Genomic DNA, 18485 nt, shown 5'->3' with positions numbered 1-18485 from the left:
TTTAAATGATTTTTAACAAACTTAAGTTATGGAGATCCCATACCTGTACTTCTTATGGGATTTTTAGAAGCATATTTATTAATAGGTGAACGGTAGAGCTCACTATTTGATAAACATGCTTTTAAAATCCCATAGGAATGAATAGAACATTCGTAAGTTTTTATGTATTAGGCTCTAAACTCACATTTTGATATATTCCCCTAAGTTCTCCATAATAAACTATAATTTTGCCAGCGTGTGTCTATCATATAGCCAGACCACTGATCATAAGGCAGGTACAAAGAACAAGTCGTCCTCGTGCTGCTGTAAAAATTCTATACAGGTATAGGACCCATTATCCAGAATGCTCGGGACCAAGGGTATTCCGGATAAGGGGTCTTTCCGTAATTTGGATCTTCATACCTTAAGTCTACTAAAAAATCAATAAAACATTAATTAAACCCAATAGGATTGTTTTGCATCCAATAAGGATTAATTATATCTTAGTTGGGATCAAATACAAAGTACAGTTTTATTATTACAGAGAAAAAGGAAATCAATTTTAAAAATCCTTATTATTTGATTATAATGGAGTCTATGGGAGACAGGCTTTCCGTAATTCGGAGCTTTCTGGATAATGGGTTTCCGGATAAGGGGTCCGATACCTGTACTAGTCCTATGCTTGGAGAGTAATGCCTAGAGATCAATGCACACAAGTACATATAGTGCTCCTTGTTTTGGTAAAAACTAACTTTTAAATTAACTTTTAATATGATGTAGAGCATGCTCTTCTGAGTCAATTTGCAGTTGGTCTTCATTTTATATTATTTGTGATTATTGAATAATTTAGCTTTTTGTCCAGCAGCTCTCCAGTTTGGAATTTCAGCAGCTATCAGGTTGCTAGGGTGTGGTTGAAATGAGAGACTGGTACATGAATAGGAGCAAAATATAAAAATAAGTTATAAAAGTTGGTTAGGATTGGCCATTCTATAACGTACTAAAAGTGAACCAACCCTTTAAAGTTAAATTAGAGAACAAACTTCATGTTGGGTTGAAAAACATGAAGTCGCTGAATTAAATCTGATCTGTTGTTGGCTCCGTCCACTTTTTCTAACCTTGGACCCACAGTTATATAGTCAAACCCTGGTTTTAATTGTGTCTGAATGGCAGCAATTTAAATTTCCCCACTGAAAGTCAACGAGTGACATCTGATTGGTGGCTCCGCCCACTTTTTCTAACCTGGAACTGCAGTTACCCAGTGACCAACTCTGCAGTTTATGGACCCCAGGATTAATGGTTAAAGAACGGCAGCAGTTTAAATTTAAACCAATAAAAGTCAGCCCATGATTATGTTATTCAAGATTTGGGGGTGTAGCTTGGACCGTACCATTTTATTGGAGGTGGGGGGTCGGGCCATACCATTTTGTTGGTAGGGGTGTCGGACCATACCATTTTATGTTTGTGTTATTACTTAAAGCTGTAAGAGTGGCAGCAGTTTGAAAAAGACGGGGGGCGGGATCGCTTAGAAAAGCACAAGCAACCTGCTCCGCTATAGGGCGAAGAAGTGTGGAGAGTCTGGGTGTTGTACCCCTAAAACTGTTTGAGGTGTAGCAGCATTTAGAAAATAGAGGGCGCTAAGTATGTTGTGTTTTTCAACCCAATATAATTAGGGAGCATATCCCATGATTTCTGTATGACAGATCTCCATTGTCTGGTTTTACTGGCTGTGCTAGAGCACACATTTCACCCATTGCTGATAGGATTTATGTTCATAGACATGTGGCTGGAAGCTTTTATGTTGGCAGGACTGCAGTTCCTTTCCTTCTCTGATTTATATAGGTATGTTTTTTCCCCTCACAATAATTACAAATCTTTACATAATGTAGCTCAGTGGGACCTATGTGAATATTAAGCCGTGCTGTGGCTCCTGTGGTAAAAAGCAGAAAGTAGTATGGAGGCTCCCCAGTGGCAGTGTCAGTTCGCTACTTTGCTGTAAAAGGGAAGGATTACATGAAAACCGCCCAAGCTGGCATGTTTATAGCCCTGTGAAGGCCCCAATACTTCTGGTGGCGTCCTGGTGGGTGCAGTTAGTCAGCCCACATAATGTGATTAGAACTAATGTTTCCATCAATTTCTTTTCACTTTTATAGCCGTTTAAAAGTAAACTGCTTAGGTGACAAGTAGGCTAATATATATATCAGGTGGAGCTCTTCTCTAGTTGCAGTGACCCATTAACTCTTACCCTGCGAGGGTATTTTATGTTATACACCAAAGTCTTTACTGCTGTGCATTATAAATCTTCTTTTAAGGTATCCTTAACAGAGAGTTCTCAGGTTGTTTTACCTTTGATTTTTTTAGGTTAGACCAAGGCTTTTACAGTTCTAACAGGTTTTTTTTTTACATTTTTATTATCCATTCCCTTGTGTCTTTGACTCTTAACTTATTGCAACTGTATCTTGTATTTATTTGTATTTATTGGTATACTTTCCTTGGGCCAGGTTGGAGCTGCAGAGTGCCATTGAGCCCTATGGGAGGCTTTCCTTGGGCCGGGTTGGAGCTGCAGAGTGCCATTGAGTCCTATGGGAGACTTTCCTTGGGCCGGGTTGGAGCTGCAGAGTGCCATTGATCCCTATGGGAGACTTTCCTTGGGCCAGGTTGGGGCTGCAGAGTGCCATTGAGCCCTATGGGAGACTTTCCTTGGGCCGGGTTGGAGCTGCAGAGTGCCATTGAGCCCTATGGGAGACTTTCCTTGGGCAAGGTTGGAGCTGCAGAGTGCCATTGATCCCTATGGGAGACTTTCCTTGGGCCAGGTTGGAGCTGCAGAGTGCCATTGAGCCCTATGGGAGACTTTCCTTGGGCCGGGTTGGAGCTGCAGAGTGCCATTGAGCCCTATGGGAGACTTTCCTTGGGCCAGGTTGGAGCTGCAGAGTGCCATTGAGCCCTATGGGAGACTTTCCTTGGGCCAGGTTGGAGCTGCAGAGTGCCATTGAGCCCTATGGGAGACTTTCCTTGGGCCGGGTTGGAGCTGCAGAGTGCCATTGAGCCCTATGGGAGACTTTCCTTGGGCCGGGTTGGAGCTGCAGAGTGCCATTGAGTCCTACGGGAGGCTTCCAAAATCATGCATTTCAAAGTGTTTTGCACCGTTTACGATCGTTGGGATACGAAAATTTTGTGACTATATGATGAACTTTCAGATCGTAGGTACGAAATTTTCGTTTTGAAACAAAAAGAATTTCTGTGACATTTTCAATTATCAGAAATGATCGGATTTCGTTATTCGTATTTGTACCTTAGTGAATCGGCCTCATGATGTCACCTCACTGGCAGCTGGCATGGAAACAGACTAACTGCCACATACCAGACGAAAAAGTGAACAGAAGTTGTGCTGTTATTTGCCCACTGCACTGCATGTGTTAATCTGTTCATTCTTACTGGTATTATATATATTTAAATTTATATTTGCATTATAGGTTTTAATATAGAAATGATTTAAGACCTTTTTTATTTTTGTTTTCCAGGTACGGAGTAGAATTTGCACTGAAAGGTGAGTATTTGTTAGAGGGCCTTACCTGTATGTACAGAACATCATGACATAAACCCATTCAGAGCTCAATCAGAAACAGAAACAGCCCAGAATGTCCTTTTTACTACATACTATAGCCCGGCTTATACAGTGCACCAATCTCTGCTATTGCATACCTATCAATGTGAAGTAACTAGACGACTAGATATAAAAAAAAATCGTGTGTGTGCTCTTGTGTCCAATTTCCATAGACATCAGTAGATAATGAAAAGATCTTACAGCATCAGATTAGATGTGATGGTAATTACTAAATTTACTCATGAAAGTTATGCCATACATTACTTAATTTATTGTGATACATTGCCTGTGAATTGTAGCTAGGGCAAACGTGTTCATACATCTTATTTATACACAGCACCAGATTTGAAATCCGGGCGCCCCAAGGCCGCCCGCCCAGCCACCCCCCGCGCATGCGCAATTGCAACTCACCCCCCCAGCGCACACAAGCGCATTCACAACTCACCCCCCAACCCCACCAGCGCACGCATGCGCATTCACAACTCACCCCCCAACCCCACCAGCGCACGCATGCGCATTCACAACTCACCCCCCAACCCCACCAGCGCACGCATGCGCATTCACAACTCACCCCCCAACCCCACCAGCGCACGCATGCGCATTCACAACTCACCCCCCAACCACCCCAGCGCACACATGCGCATTTGCGTGGGCGCTGATATAAACCCATACGGAGCAGAGCGGAGAGGTCCCCACTGCTCCGTATGGGAGCAGAAGTTCGGTGCAGTGGAGCGGCATGCCCCCCCTAAATGTTTGCCGCCCTAGGCCCGGGGCTTGTTTATACATGTGAAATATGTGTGGTTTATCGTGAGATCTGGACTAGGATTGAAAATAGGCCCAGGCATTTCAAGTACACAGAAGCCCAAACAGCCCCCCAGCAGCCCAATAAATAGTCACTGTCTGTGGCACCTTACAGCCCCCCTGGCATTTCAAGTACACAGAAGCCCAAACAGCCCCCCAGCAGCCCAATAAATAGTGACTGTCTATGGCATCTTACAGTCCCCCTGGCATTCCCAGTACCCAGAGGCACAAACAGCCCCCCCAGCCCAATAAATAGTGACTGCCTATGGCACCTTACAGTCCCCCTGGCATTCCCAGTACCCAGAGGCACAAACAGCCCCCCCAGTCCAATAAATAGTGACTGTCTATGGCATCTTACAGCCCCCCTGGCATTCCCAGTACACAGAAGCCCAAACAGCCCCCCAGCAGCCCAATAAATAGTGACTCCCTATGGCATCTTACAGCAGCCCCTCTGGCATTTGCCAGAACCCACAGAAGCCCAAACAGCCTCCCAGCAGCCCAATAAATAGTGACTGTCTGTGGCACCTTACAGCCCCCCTGGCATTTCAAGTACACAGAAGCCCAAATAGCCCCCCCAGCCCAATAAATAGTGACTGTCTATGGCATCTTACAGCCCCCTGGCATTCCCAGTACCCAGAGGCACAAACAGCCCCCCCAGTCCAATTAATAGTGACTGTCTATGGCATCTTACAGCCCCCCTGGCATTCCCAGTACACAGAAGCCCAAACAGCCCCCCCAGCCCAATAAATAGTGACTCCCTATGGCACCTTACAGCAGCCCCTCTGGCATTTGCCAGAACCCACAGATTGCCAGTCTAGGCCTGCTTGTCACCATAGGACAAACCTACAAGTTTTAGATATGACTGTTAACATCCTGTCTCCTTTTGTCGTGTTGTGTTAGTTGTGCAGTTGCAATATTTGTATAGGATTTTTTTATTTCTTTTGATACCTGTGCAAATGATACAAACTAGTCTACGATGTGTGATTTCCATGCCTAAAGCTGATGTATAAAATGTGTTTGCATAGCAGTAGTGTACAAGTGATGGGGCACCAGCTCTGTGCAATAGGTGCATCAATAACAGATGCCTGTTTTGCCCTTTAAGGCTATGTACCAAGTTGCACACACAAAACCCCTACCATTTAAAAGATATGCAGCTTGATAGTTCACCTTAGCGTGCAGGCCTTGCAGGCATTCGGCACGCAGGAATGAGCAGCGGGGCACCATCACTGCTGAAAGTCCTGCTGAGCACACAGAAGCTGCTGGCACTGTGCAGAGGGAAGCAGCCAATCTGGATTTTATTTCCTGCAGAGTGCCGGGGTAGTACAGTAATATAACTTTATGTTATAGGAATCTCTGTCGGTATAAATGTATGTGATGAACTAGAGAGTTTTATTTTGTGCAGTTAAATAACATGGTTAAGATAAAGATGCCAAACTAGGAACACATGTTCCTCCATATTTCCATTAACCCCCAAGAGGATTTCTGTTTTTTGCAATTCCCAGGACAGTAGATTAAAGGGTTTCTGGCTTTTTGATTTCTAATGACACTGGGGTCATTTATCAACACTGGGCAAATTTGCTTTTGGGCAGTAACCAATAGCGACCATTGTTGCATTGATTGTTCTATATGCAACTGGCTGAAATAAGCCAACCACTGATTGCTATGGGTTACTGCCCATGGGCAAATTTGGCCAGTGTTGATAAACCAGCCTCACTGTGTTCTAAATTATACTCATACAGGCAAATTGTTGAACTTTTAGGGTTATCCAAGATCATATTCACCTCAAATAATCCCCTGGAGGTTGGGAACCATCATTGTAGTTGATAAAAGCTGGCCATACACGTGTTTTGGATTATATGATTTTAGGTACATATATGGTGCCCCTCCAAATTTTACCTATACCCATGTATTAAGGATATTGGCTGGTTCCAGAAGTGGGTAGGATAGAAAATTTAATTTACCAATGAACCATGTGGGCCAGTTTGTGGTGCCTCGGCAGATGATTTGTAAAGAGCAGACACAGCTCCTCTTCAGTTTCTGCTCATAAGGAACAATCAGAACAACAGGAAGCAGGGTTGGACTGTGGTGTGCAGGGCTCACCGGGCCAACTGCCTCAGGGGCCACCACACCCCCCCCCCACGGCCCCTGTTGCAGCCTCCACACCCCCCCCCTCCCCTGGGGGGCTGGCTGGTGATGTCAGAGGTGTGATGGGTGATGTCAGGGGCAAGACCATGCAGTCAGGGGGCAGGACTATGATATGACATTTCATGATTGGCTGATCATCACATCATTCAAGGGAAATCCTGTCCAGCTTCCTAATCTGGAAAACCAGGCAGCCAGTTTTGACCGGGACAGCCGTTGCAAAAACTGGGCTGTCTGGGTCAAAACCTCTTCCTAGGGAACCTAATGAAATTTGAAGCACCCTATAATTCTAATACTATGCTAATTGTCCCATGGAAGAAAAGGTTAAATGTGCTGCACCGTAACCAGTAAGAGGTCTTCTTAATAAAAATAGAGAAGCAATGAATTAAAGCAGATCTCTGTAAAGCAGTTACAATGGGAGCATATTTTCTGATGCAAATATAAATGCAGCTATGTGATCTATTACCAAGAAACTCATTATCCAGAGAGTTTTGAAATATGGCATCACCACTTCCTGTAGATTCCTATTTAAGCAGACATTGCTTATTTTTTAATCTTCCCCGTAATAATAAATAAGTAGCTTGTACTTGATGGTAACTAATCCTTATTGGTTGCAAAACCATCTTATTGGGTTTATTTAATGATTTTCAGCAGCCTTGGGGCTGTGGCACATGGGGAGATTAGTCGCCGCGCGACAAATCTCCATTGTCGCGGGCAACCAATCTCCCCGAAATGCCATCCCACCGGCTAGAATGTAAATCACCAGTGGGATGGCATAAGCAGTACCGCGATTTCCCAAAATGGAGGAAGTTTTTGCTCTTTACAAATCATCTGCCTTGAGACGAAACTTCCTCCATTTTGTGAAATCGCGGCACTGCTTATGCCATCCCACCGATGATTTACATTCTAGCCGGTGGGATGGCATTTCAGGGAGATTGGTTGCCCACGACAAGGGAGATTTGTCGCGCGGCGACTAATCTCCCCGTGTGCCACAGCCCTTAAGGTATGCGTGGATCCAAAAGTCATAAAGATCCCTTATCTAAAAAAGCCCCCAAAACATTTCAGATATTAACTCCCACACCTGTAATATTATGAACTGGGATATACCGTATTTTTCGGACCATAAGACGCACTTTTTTTCCCCGAGAAGTGGGGGGAAAAAGTCCCTGCGTCTTATGGTCCGAATATAGCCTACCGATATACTTTAAAAAAATGTTTTTACTTGCCCATGTGGTCTCCGCAGGGCCCTCCTCTATTTGCCGGCGCTTAGCTATGGCGCTGTGCGCATGCACAATGACGCGCATGCCCATACGCATGCGCGTCATTGTGCATGCGCCAGAGCTAAGCGCCGGTAAATAGAGGAGGGCCCTGCGGAGACCACATGGGCAAGTAAAAACATTTTTTTAAAGTATATCGGTAGGCTATATGCTGGTACAGATGGGGGCAATATGTTGGGTGAAATATGTTGGGTGCTGCTGGTACAGGTGGGTGAAATATGTTGGGTGCTGCTGGTACAGGTGGGGGGCAATATGTTGGGTGCTGCTGGTACAGGTGGGGGGCAATATGTTGGGTGCTGCTGGTACAGGTGGGGGGCAATATGTTGGGTGCTGCTGGTACAGGTGGGGGGCAATATGTTGGGTGCTGCTGGTACAGGTGGGGGGCAATATGTTGGGTGCTGCTGGTACAGGTTGGGTTTTAATCCACATAAAATATTTTAGGACACTTTGTTTCAGAATCTTTTTTTCTTCATTTCCCTTCCCAAAAAATTGGTGCGTCTTATGGTCCGGCGCGTCTTATGGTCCGAAAAATACGGTACCTTAGTAGGTATAATTAAATTTTTGCTGAATGCAAACTGTGGCCTATGGCTTTTTATTTTCTCTTCTTCTTTGCACAAGGTTTTATTTTCCTGTTTTTGTTGTTGCTTTACACGTAGTCATCCAGCTGTTTTCATGCACATCGACATGGCATTGGCATGTAAAAAACACTGTACAGGTATAGGATGTTTATCTAGAATGCTCAGGACCTGGAGTTTTCCGGATAAGGGATCTTTCTGTAAGGTTGATCTCCATACCTTAAGTCTACTAAAAAATCAATAATACATTAAGTAACCCTACTAGGATTGCTTTTACTCCAATTAGGATCAACTATATTTTAGTTGGAATCAGGTACAAGGTACTGTTTTATTACTATAGAGAAAAAGGATAACAGGTTTCTGGATAATGGATCCCTTACCTGTACTGTATTTATCAAACTGTGAATTCATTTTCAGCAAAAAAAAACCAAAACTTGTGTAAAACCCAGTCATTAAAAGAAGCAGCTGCTTAATTGCTTTGAAAAACAGTAATCCTCCAGCAAAAAGATTTCTCAGTTTTATACCTCGGGAATATACTTGCTGCCTAAATTATTTCCATAGACTTGAATAGGCTACACCATAAGCATAAAAAGGCCATGAAAAAATACACAACTTTATAAATTTGCCATTTATTTTACACTGTTTTTTACATTGTTTTCCGTCATAATTATTTAACTTAAAATGATAAATAAGCCTCCTGAAGACATTATTGGAGCCTGCTATCACTGGCAACCTCAATGCTTGTCAGGGCTGCAATCAGTAGGGTACAGGGGGTTTTGCAGTCAGACTCCAAAGCAGAAAAACATAACAGTGCAATTCATGGTGGGGGGCAAATGGGGTGGGGTTTGGGCAATTTGTAGTTGGAAGTATAAGGAGAATGATAATGTATCTGATGATGATCCTGTTAATTCAGCACGCTGCCTTGGGGTTATCTTTGACCAGTCCCTCTCTTACACTTATCCATGCCCTTATCCTTTCCCACTTCGATTAGTGCAGGGGTCCTCAAACTACGGCCCCCCAAGGTAATTTACCCGGCCCCTGCTGCATCCTCACCTCACCACCCACATCATTTGTGCCACCCAGTGGGACGCAGTGACATGATGCACTGAGGCTGAGGACCACGCTAAGGCAGACAGGTAGTAGTCAGGGGTGAGGAGGCCCTTTAGCCGCAAACTATAGTTCAGCTCCTCAACAGTCTGAGGGACAATGAACTGGCCCAATGTTTAAAAAACTCTGCTGCCAGGATCCTCCTGCTCTCTCCTAAGAGGGAACCTGCTCAGCCTCACATCTGCCTAGCATGGCTGCCTGTTAAGCAAAGGATAGCTTACTAAATCCTTCTGCTAACATTCAAAGCCCTTCACTCCTCTGCTCCTCACTACATTTCTTCACTGGTCTCCCTGCACGTTCCTGGTTGTCTCCACCGCTCCTGTCTTTTTACCCCATCCACACCCACTGCGCTCTCTCGTCTTAAACCTTTCTATCTCGCTGCTCCTTCCCTCTGGAACTCTATCCCTGAATCCCTCCATAGGGAACACTCACTCTCTTTAAGATAAAACTCAGACTGTACCTTCTGGAGCACTAAAACATTATTTTCCTAGTCCGGCATTTAAGGGCAAATGCCCATACCTAGTGCACTCTTACCTTCCAATTTGTGCCTGTACTTTACCCAACCACTTAGACTGTAAGCTCTACGGGGCAGGGACCTCCTTCCTACTGTGTCTCATACCACATGGCACTTACTCCCTGTGTATTTATACTTATTTATTGTATTTATTATAACACTTGTCCTCCCTGTGTGTAATTGTGTATATTGTAAGATTGTACAGCGCTGTGTACCCTTGTGGCGCTTTATAAATAAAGTTATACATACATACGTACATACATACATGTACCAAGGTGTGGCCGGCTTCCACAGACTGAAGGAAACCATTATAGTCTGCCTGTGCTGCTTTCTCCCATTATGTGATGGATTCTGGGACTTGAATCCCTCTGCTTTCCATAATAAGAAGGTGCAAAGATTTTCTGGAAAGCAGAGGGCCTTCACTCCCAGAATCTTCTCACTGCACAATAGAACAAGCTAAGGGAGGGGTTGCATTACACTGTGAACTCAAGTTTCATGGTTTCCTTTCAAGTCTATGGAATCAGGTATGTCAGTAAAAAAATAAAAACTTTTTGGAAGTTAAAATTATGAAACTGTGACCCCTCATTACCCCCTGAGTCTTTGCTTGCTGATGCCGTCTTGAAAGTTGTTGTCCAGCAACATCTTGAGGGCCGCAGGGTCATCTTTCTTCATGCAAACAGTAAAGGAAATCTGACTTAAAGGGGTGGTTCAAACTTTTAGTATGTTATAGAATGGCCTGTTCCTAGCAACTTTGCAGATGGTTTTTATTATTTATTGTTATAGTTTCTGAATTATTTGCCTTCTTCCTTTGCCTTTTTTCAGCTTTAAAATGGAGGTCACTGACCCAAACAGCCAAAAACTGTTGCTCTGTAAAGGTGAACACACACGTGGCGATTCTCGATGTTTCAGGGAAGATCGTTCCCACCCTCCACAGACGTTCAGGGCTGAATCGCTAGATACTGAGGTAGAAACAATAGGAATTCTACCTCCTTCTGCCGATTCAGCCCTGAACGTAGATTTTGTTCAGGCGTCTTCAGTGGCGCCCAATCAAAATCTTTTAACCTGGCCGATCGACGAGTCGACCGCAATCCGCAGCCTTTTGCGATATCGGTCGCCTAGCCGACTTGCCGTACATGCACCGGATAGGTTTCGGAACAAGGTTTCGTACCGATATTATCGGTGTGTGTGTGGCCAGCTTAAGGCTAGAATGTTATTGTTATTGTTAGATTTTATTACTTATTTTTCTACCCTCTCTTATTAATATCCTCATCTCTCATTCACACTACTGCCCGGTAAATAAGACCCTAGCAACCAGATAGCTCCTAAAATAACAAACTGGAGAGCTGCCGAACAAAAAGCAGAATAACAGAAAAACCATGAAAAATAAAAAATGAAAACCATTTGCAAATTGTCTCAAAATATCAATTTCTACATCATACCAGAAGTTAATTGGTTACTATGAGGACATGTAACCAAGGGGCCTCCTCTGAGGCCAAGCCTGGCCCTGCTTATTGGCAGCATGCTCTGTATTCTTTAGCTGCGTATCCTAACTAGCATATAGGTAGATCTTTGTCATGTGTGGTTAAACTATTAAGTTCTTTTTAGTTCATATATTTACTTCTATATTTGCAGATTTTCACCTTCAATATAAAAAAAACCTTGCTATAGCATGTGTCTGACATTTATTGGGCTTCTCTGTTATCTGGGATGCCCAGCTAAATGCGTGATATTCCCATTCAAACAGACAACATTGGGTAGGAACGCGCCTGTCTAGGAATGTTCCATAAGCCCAATCTGACAGGATTGTAATCATTCCATCTAATCATTTGTTACCTATAAAAATGAATTGCACGATGCTGATGTGCAGGTCATGTGGCCCTTAAGCACATACCATCCGAGCGGTTTGCTCTGGAACCCCCCGGAGAATGGAGTTATCACATTTTCATAGAGGCATCACAGCCGTCTGGCCCCTCGGATTGCATTAAAAGCTTTGTTTCAATGCCATTACCAGATGAACCTAACATCTGGCTTCATTCAACAGAATACAATAGCCAGATGTTTTCATACCATCAACAAAAAAAGGAACAGAAGCAAAATCATTTTAATTAGAGCTCTCCAACCTTCCAAACAATGCGGGTTTTTTTTTCCCACTTCAGCATGAAATGATTGTATGAAGAAAAACACTTTTCAAATTACAGGAGGTTTCCCAGCGAAGCCTCCTTTGTACTGTATATTACTGTGGCACTGCCAGTTTGTGCCGCTGTGTGGTCTTTTATTGGGAGATGTTATGGCTTCCAGTTATACTATCCGATCAGGCAGCAAAATACAAATCTCTTTCATTTATGTTATTTTATAGGCCCCTTAAATCTTTCTCTAAAAAATTACAAGCTTAGATTTAACTGACTGAAATTTCCATTTTGTAATTGTATATATAAAATTGTAAACAACCTCTGTAACATTCAGACCTTTTAAAGAAGTAAATTATATAGGAAATAAACAGGTGATCCCTGCGTATATATTTTTCCTATCTTAGAATCCCGTTGCCAACAAGCTGAGTTTCATCTTAAACATTTAGGGATGGATGTACACAGTGTTGGACTGGGGTGACAAGGGGGCCCCCATCCCAGTCACAAGGTCCTACTCCAACACTAACCCCCCTCCCCTGCACACCTCATACACATTTGCGGCCGCTATGGTGGGGAGGAGCACCAGTGCCCACATTTTCCAGCGGGGGGTGTGGGCCTGGGTGTTGGGTGCCCACTAGAACCAGAACCCACTGGGTTTTTTTCCTGGTGCCCGGCCAGCCCAGTCCGACCCTGGATGTACTTTTGTCACTGCAGCTATAAATGCCCATAGTGCAACCAGTGGCCTCAAGGGTTGCATTGCTTCTGAGTAGAAAAAGTAAAAGCTGACACTGAAATAGTCTCCAGTCTTGTAAGACAATACTCCAGTGAATAGCAGCACTTAATACCTTTCTTTTTGTATCTGTAAGCAGGACTGTGCAGGGACAGCTGTTCACCAGTAAAAAACCCAGGGGGCTCAGCTGACCCAGGCCCACACCCCCTGCCAGCAAATTTGGGCACCAACCCTTCTTCCCCCCTTTGCATGCATAAGTGTGTGCGTGGTGTGTGGAGGAGCAGGTTAGCGGTGAAGTAGGACATCGCAACTGGGGTGGGGGGTCCCCAGGCAGCACACATCTGTTCATTTGGCGAGGTTGCCAAATGAGCAGATCTTCTCTATGGTGGGTGATATGGGGCTAATTCAATGGTTTGGTTCTAGAGTATCACAATGGTGGGTATAGGCACCGTCGGACCAAGGACTACATCAATGAGCTGATACGGCCCCCGATACGATGGCCAATTTTCAGCCAGTTACCAATTGGGCAGGGCTGTCGGGGGGACCCACAAATGGGCAAATAAGCTGCCGTCTAAGGCTAATGTCCCACGAAGCCAGATAGTCACCCGTAATAGATCTCTTCTACCGCAGGCCACTAAGTGCTCCGAAATGCCTTTCCACCAGTAACAATAGGATTCGCCAGTGGAAAGGCCTACACATCACGTTGGTTTTCCAAAGTTGCACAACATTTCCTCCTCCATGCAACTTCATGTGATTTTGGAAAGCTGAAGGGATGCATCAGGGGTTTAGTGGGTACTTGAACAAGTACAAGATATATGTGTGTGGAAGAAAATTTACAGATTAATCTCTGCAGTATGAATATGTAATTATAATAGTCTTGTAGTCTTGTAGGCTCTATATATGAATAGTGATAATTAACAATGACTGGGGCCAGTGGGTGACTGGTCTGGTTAAATAATTGCTAGGGTTAGAATATCAGTAGGGCACTAAGATAACAAATGGGCAAGATTGGTGATGGGCCCATCTGACATACTGGAGCTGTGCTGCTGGAAATTTTCAGGAGAGAGCTTGGAATTGATCTAAACCTTTCTCTCTCTGTATGTAGCACAAAAGGGAGGTGGAAGGAGGGGATTGGGTGCACGTTGTTATTAGAGATCATAGATGCTGAACAGATTTTAATGAACCCTATCAGTGATGCTAGCTGAGGTGGCAGAAAATGAAATAAAATTAAGTGGCTTGGGGGCCACCCTTAATTAAAAATGCTGGCAGGATCAGAGGGTCTCAAAGAGAAGGAGTAAAGGCCGCATGTGGCCCTGGGCCATATGTTTGCTACGCAAGGTTTAGGAAATGTGTACTATTCAGGCAGAGAAATAATAATCTATGCAAGCTTAACTACAACTTCAAGCCTTAACCAAGATTCCTCTCGTTATACATTATTTTTCAAAGCGATTATTTCTTCCCTACTGTCATATGGCACATGTAGTATTGAGAAAAGAACAGTTTTCATAAATATCTGACAATATAACTGTTTCCTATATAAGAAATGCAAATATATAAACAAGTCAAGACATCCTAATTGAGTGAGTGCTCAAACTTTAGTTTTGGGGAATTTTGCTCTATAGTGACAAATAGGACTTGCATGCCCTTCGGCATGGTGGATGTGGATTCAATTTGTCTTTCTCTATTTGCAAACACTGAAAATGTTTTCTGGCCCGAAAAGGGTAATAATGCGCCATGTCTGCAATACATGACTTGACAAATGGGCATGATAATTGCATTTCAAGCACCCATTTTCATTAAACACAGCTTTTTAAAGAGTGAGAATACACACACTGAGAACTGCTTTATGGGAGTATGGAAATGCTTCTGTGCAGTTTGGCATAGTTAAAACATTGGGATGGATTGTCCCTGGAACTATGTTTTTCTCTTCTTGTGACATCTTTTCCGTAGTAGTTGTTGGACTTTCCTGCAGCTTCATTGTGACATCGGCAATTTGACAGCTAAATGACATTTTTATTAGGTCCTGGCTGCCTCTCATATTAGAGAGGGTTTACCTGTAAAGGTGCTGGGAAGCCCTACTACCTGCCTGGCATCCCAGATATGTTAGGCAACGTTGTCTGCCTTGATAATGCTAGTAATACTCTTTTAAAACTTATTATGCCTTGGTATTTCAAGAAATTTCTTTTCTCTGTGTTATTTGAACTCTGTCCCTTAATTTAACACATAATTAATCATGTGTTTATTTGAATGATCTTTACACGTTGGCTGCTTGCCTTTATTGACCACGGTAATTAGAATCCGCAGTTTAGCAGTCACAAATACCAAGTGCACATTTCCCAACCTTGATCACCTTGCTAGAGCTGCACACTATGTAAAATATGGTTGATGAGTGAGGGATTATACTTCATTCATATGAGTCCCTGTCTCAGTGGAGCTTGCAATCTAAAGTGCCTATCACATTCACACACACTCTCGTTGGTTTTATCAGGAGTCCATTAAACTGCACATTTCTTCATTTCTTCCAATGCATGTCTATCAAGGGATTATACATAATTTAAACAGGACTAATGAGTGTTTTGTTTCTCTTTACAGTTCTCATTAATGAGAGGGTGAAAATGGAATACACCTATTTACACACTTGCCATATTAAAGGGGGGCACACACATACATATATATATGTATGTATGTGTGTATATACATATATACATAGTATAGCTGTATATATTATCTAGTGTATATGTCATCTAGTCTGCCAACAGATTAAAAGGCAGACAGAAAAGTCCCAAGCATCAGCAAAACATGGCATAGAGGGTCTGCTGGCAGCTTCTTTGATGTCACTTGTTTTATGTTTTTGTATTTGTGTGAATATTGGGTCTTCCTTAGGAAGGGGGGGGGGGCAAAGCAGACATTAGAGACCCAGTCTGAAGGCTAAATAAAATGAGCATTTGATAAATGCTTTTTGGATAACGTGACCAGGTAAGGTGAATTTTGGGGCCAACAGATTCATCTGCCCAAGTTCCCCAAACAAAATTAGAGGTAAGGGGGGGGGGGGGGTATCTGGACATTTTTGAAAATCCACTGTGTATATGTGATAGCATTAGAATATGGGCTGTTATCCCTTAGCTCTTTCATCTTGCAACTATTCTGTCCTTTATTTTCTCTTACTACTTTTATGCCCATAATGTACTTTGGCATTTAAAGAGTGTATTAGGTGGGCGATGCTTACATTTCATCACACTTTACATTTGTGTTCATATGTGTTTGTCATAAATCTTGTATTAGGAACTTTGTATTCATTGGGTACCTTATTATTAGATACTTACTCTAGTTGATTTGTCCTTATAAATATGTTATTAGAACATACCCCAATCAGTCAAGCGATACATGCTTATCTTCATTTTTCCAAACAAAAAATGCGGCACGGTTATTATAGCTTTTTAATTATGGAATTTTAATTACCCATAAATTGATTGCAGTGATGGGATAATCAATGACATGCTTGAAAGCAGTGTTTTTGGATCATGTTCCTGTAGCAACATTTTGTTACTGCTTGTAGATCTGCCAATGTGTAATTATTTTTCTTGTGCTGAGACATATTTTAGGGCACATATGTAACAGAGGAATTATAAAACAAGACGCTGCCCTGTGTAATAAAAAGCATTAAGTTTGCCTAGGAGCAGTAACCCATAGCAACCAATAAGATGTTTGCTTTTAAATAGGTAACCAGTAAATTCCGCCTGCTAATTGGTTGCTATGGGTTGCTGCTCCTGGGCACATTTAGTGCCTTCTATTACATACCCCCATTGTGAGTAGTCTTGACATCAACTGCCCATTAAATAGGAGTACATTTAGAAGGACTTGTCTAAAGGCACTACATGTTCAGATTTCAGTCTTCTTCCAAGGAATGTTCAGATATTGATCGTATGTTTAAATGCAATGATCTTAAACTAACATTTAGACTGAAACTGTAGGATAAAGCCAAATAGGAGGATGTTCTGAACATGAAATAGTTGGCAGGCACCAATCACACAAAAGGGATGTCCCAGAAATGCATTGTAGGTCCCACAATACATTACAATACATGCACAGATTTTAACATTATCCGGCCTAAATTTTCTAACCTGTCCAGTCGACTTAATGACCGATTGCCATGGTACGGAAATTATTGGGACAATAATTCAGAGCCCACACAAGGTCCGAAAATTGTTAAAAACGAAATTTAGTATGATTATATTGGTGTGGCCAGCTTGAGAGATGGTAAGAGCAAAGTTATATTCTAGATATTTTGTACAGCACCACTGGTTGTACTACCTTGGGTGGGTCATCCCCACAGTAAAGTTGGCCATACACGGGCAGATTTGAGCTGCCAATTCAAGTCCTTTAGACCAATGTGGCAGCTTATCTTCCCATGCATGGAGACCCCCGATGGGCCTCCCCAGTAAATATCTGGCAAAAAATCAGCCAGGTGTTGATCAGGCAGGTTTGATTTTCTTGTCGGATCAGGGACTGCATCAATGAGCCAATGGGGCCTATACCTGTTGCTGTAATTCAGTCTTTTGGCCCTGGGGCTAAATGATCGAATTAGCCCGATATCGCCCTCTTTAGGTGGGGATATCGGGAGAAATATCTGCTCATTTGGCAATCTTGCCAAACAAGCAGATATTATAGTGTATGGCTACCTTTAGGGTGAAGACACACTGAGCTACTAGTAGCAGCTACTTTTTCACGGCTACTAAACTCCAGAAAATACCTTTCCATAGACAATACTGAGAATTGCCTCTGCTAAAACACATACAGATCAGTTAATGATCAGCATTGTCTATTTTAGTAGCAAAGTAACTTTTAGCAAAGTTAATCCTCACTGGGGCATCGTTTTTGGTGTCTTTTATTCAAGCTATAAGGGAAGCTCCCAATTCCCTGTAACATAGGCAAAGTATCAAAATAAAATGCATTTTTAAATTGTTGCTCATTTTACTGGCTACTTATATGCAATTTATTTATATCGTAATGGTTTTTCTGAAAACTGTCACAGTGCCCAAACAACTGACAGTATTTAGATGACGTGCAATTATTCAAAAGGGAAACATGATCCCTGGCGCAAAGCTACAGACCTTTGAGCTGAACATTAATAGCAGGGGATAGTTACCAAGACTGAATCAGGACTCCGTTCTTGGCAATCATAGCAGTTGGGGTGAACATGCTTCCACAGGGATAATTCAAGTCAAATGTAACTAGAAACATTGCTTTTCATGACAGACAAAGTGAGAGATTTAAATGGAAATATACCCTTATACATTCCTATTTCCAACTAATAGACATGAGGGCATATCTTACTGTGTGCCCAGTCACATCTTTCTCTGTGCGTTTGCATTTATAAATGACATATTGTATCTCTCGCCGAGAAAAATCCCCGTCGTTAGAGCCGCTCGGGGTAGTGTTGTGTTAAAGCAGAATGCAGAAATGCAGAAAATGTCCTCAAACGGTTGTCTGTTTATTTAACATGTGGATATCATGTATTCATGTTAAATTGCTGTTGGGCCTCCGATAGAAGCAGAACTGGTAATTAGGTGTTACACCTTGAACCCGGCCCTACTGAGAGGGAGCCTTGGGAATGCTGCAACACTCCAGGAAAC

General features: G+C 42.8%; 1 protein-coding gene across 2 annotated transcripts in view; it reads left to right on the top strand.

Moving 5' to 3' along the window:
- The window catches only part of skap1 (src kinase associated phosphoprotein 1), a 195936-nt gene that overhangs the window by 10119 nt on the left and 167332 nt on the right, over nt 1–18485 (top strand). For both annotated transcript variants that reach the window (XM_012971641.2, NM_001004990.1), the window contains 1 exon segment: nt 3498–3523. In XM_012971641.2, coding sequence (XP_012827095.2) covers nt 3498–3523 — 26 coding nt within the window.

Source organism: Xenopus tropicalis, chromosome 10 (genome assembly GCF_000004195.4).
Source record: "Xenopus tropicalis strain Nigerian chromosome 10, UCB_Xtro_10.0, whole genome shotgun sequence".
Classification (NCBI taxonomy): Eukaryota; Metazoa; Chordata; class Amphibia; order Anura; family Pipidae; genus Xenopus; species Xenopus tropicalis.
Note: the sequence above shows the minus strand (reverse complement) of the source record. Positions and strands in the feature narration are given on the sequence as shown.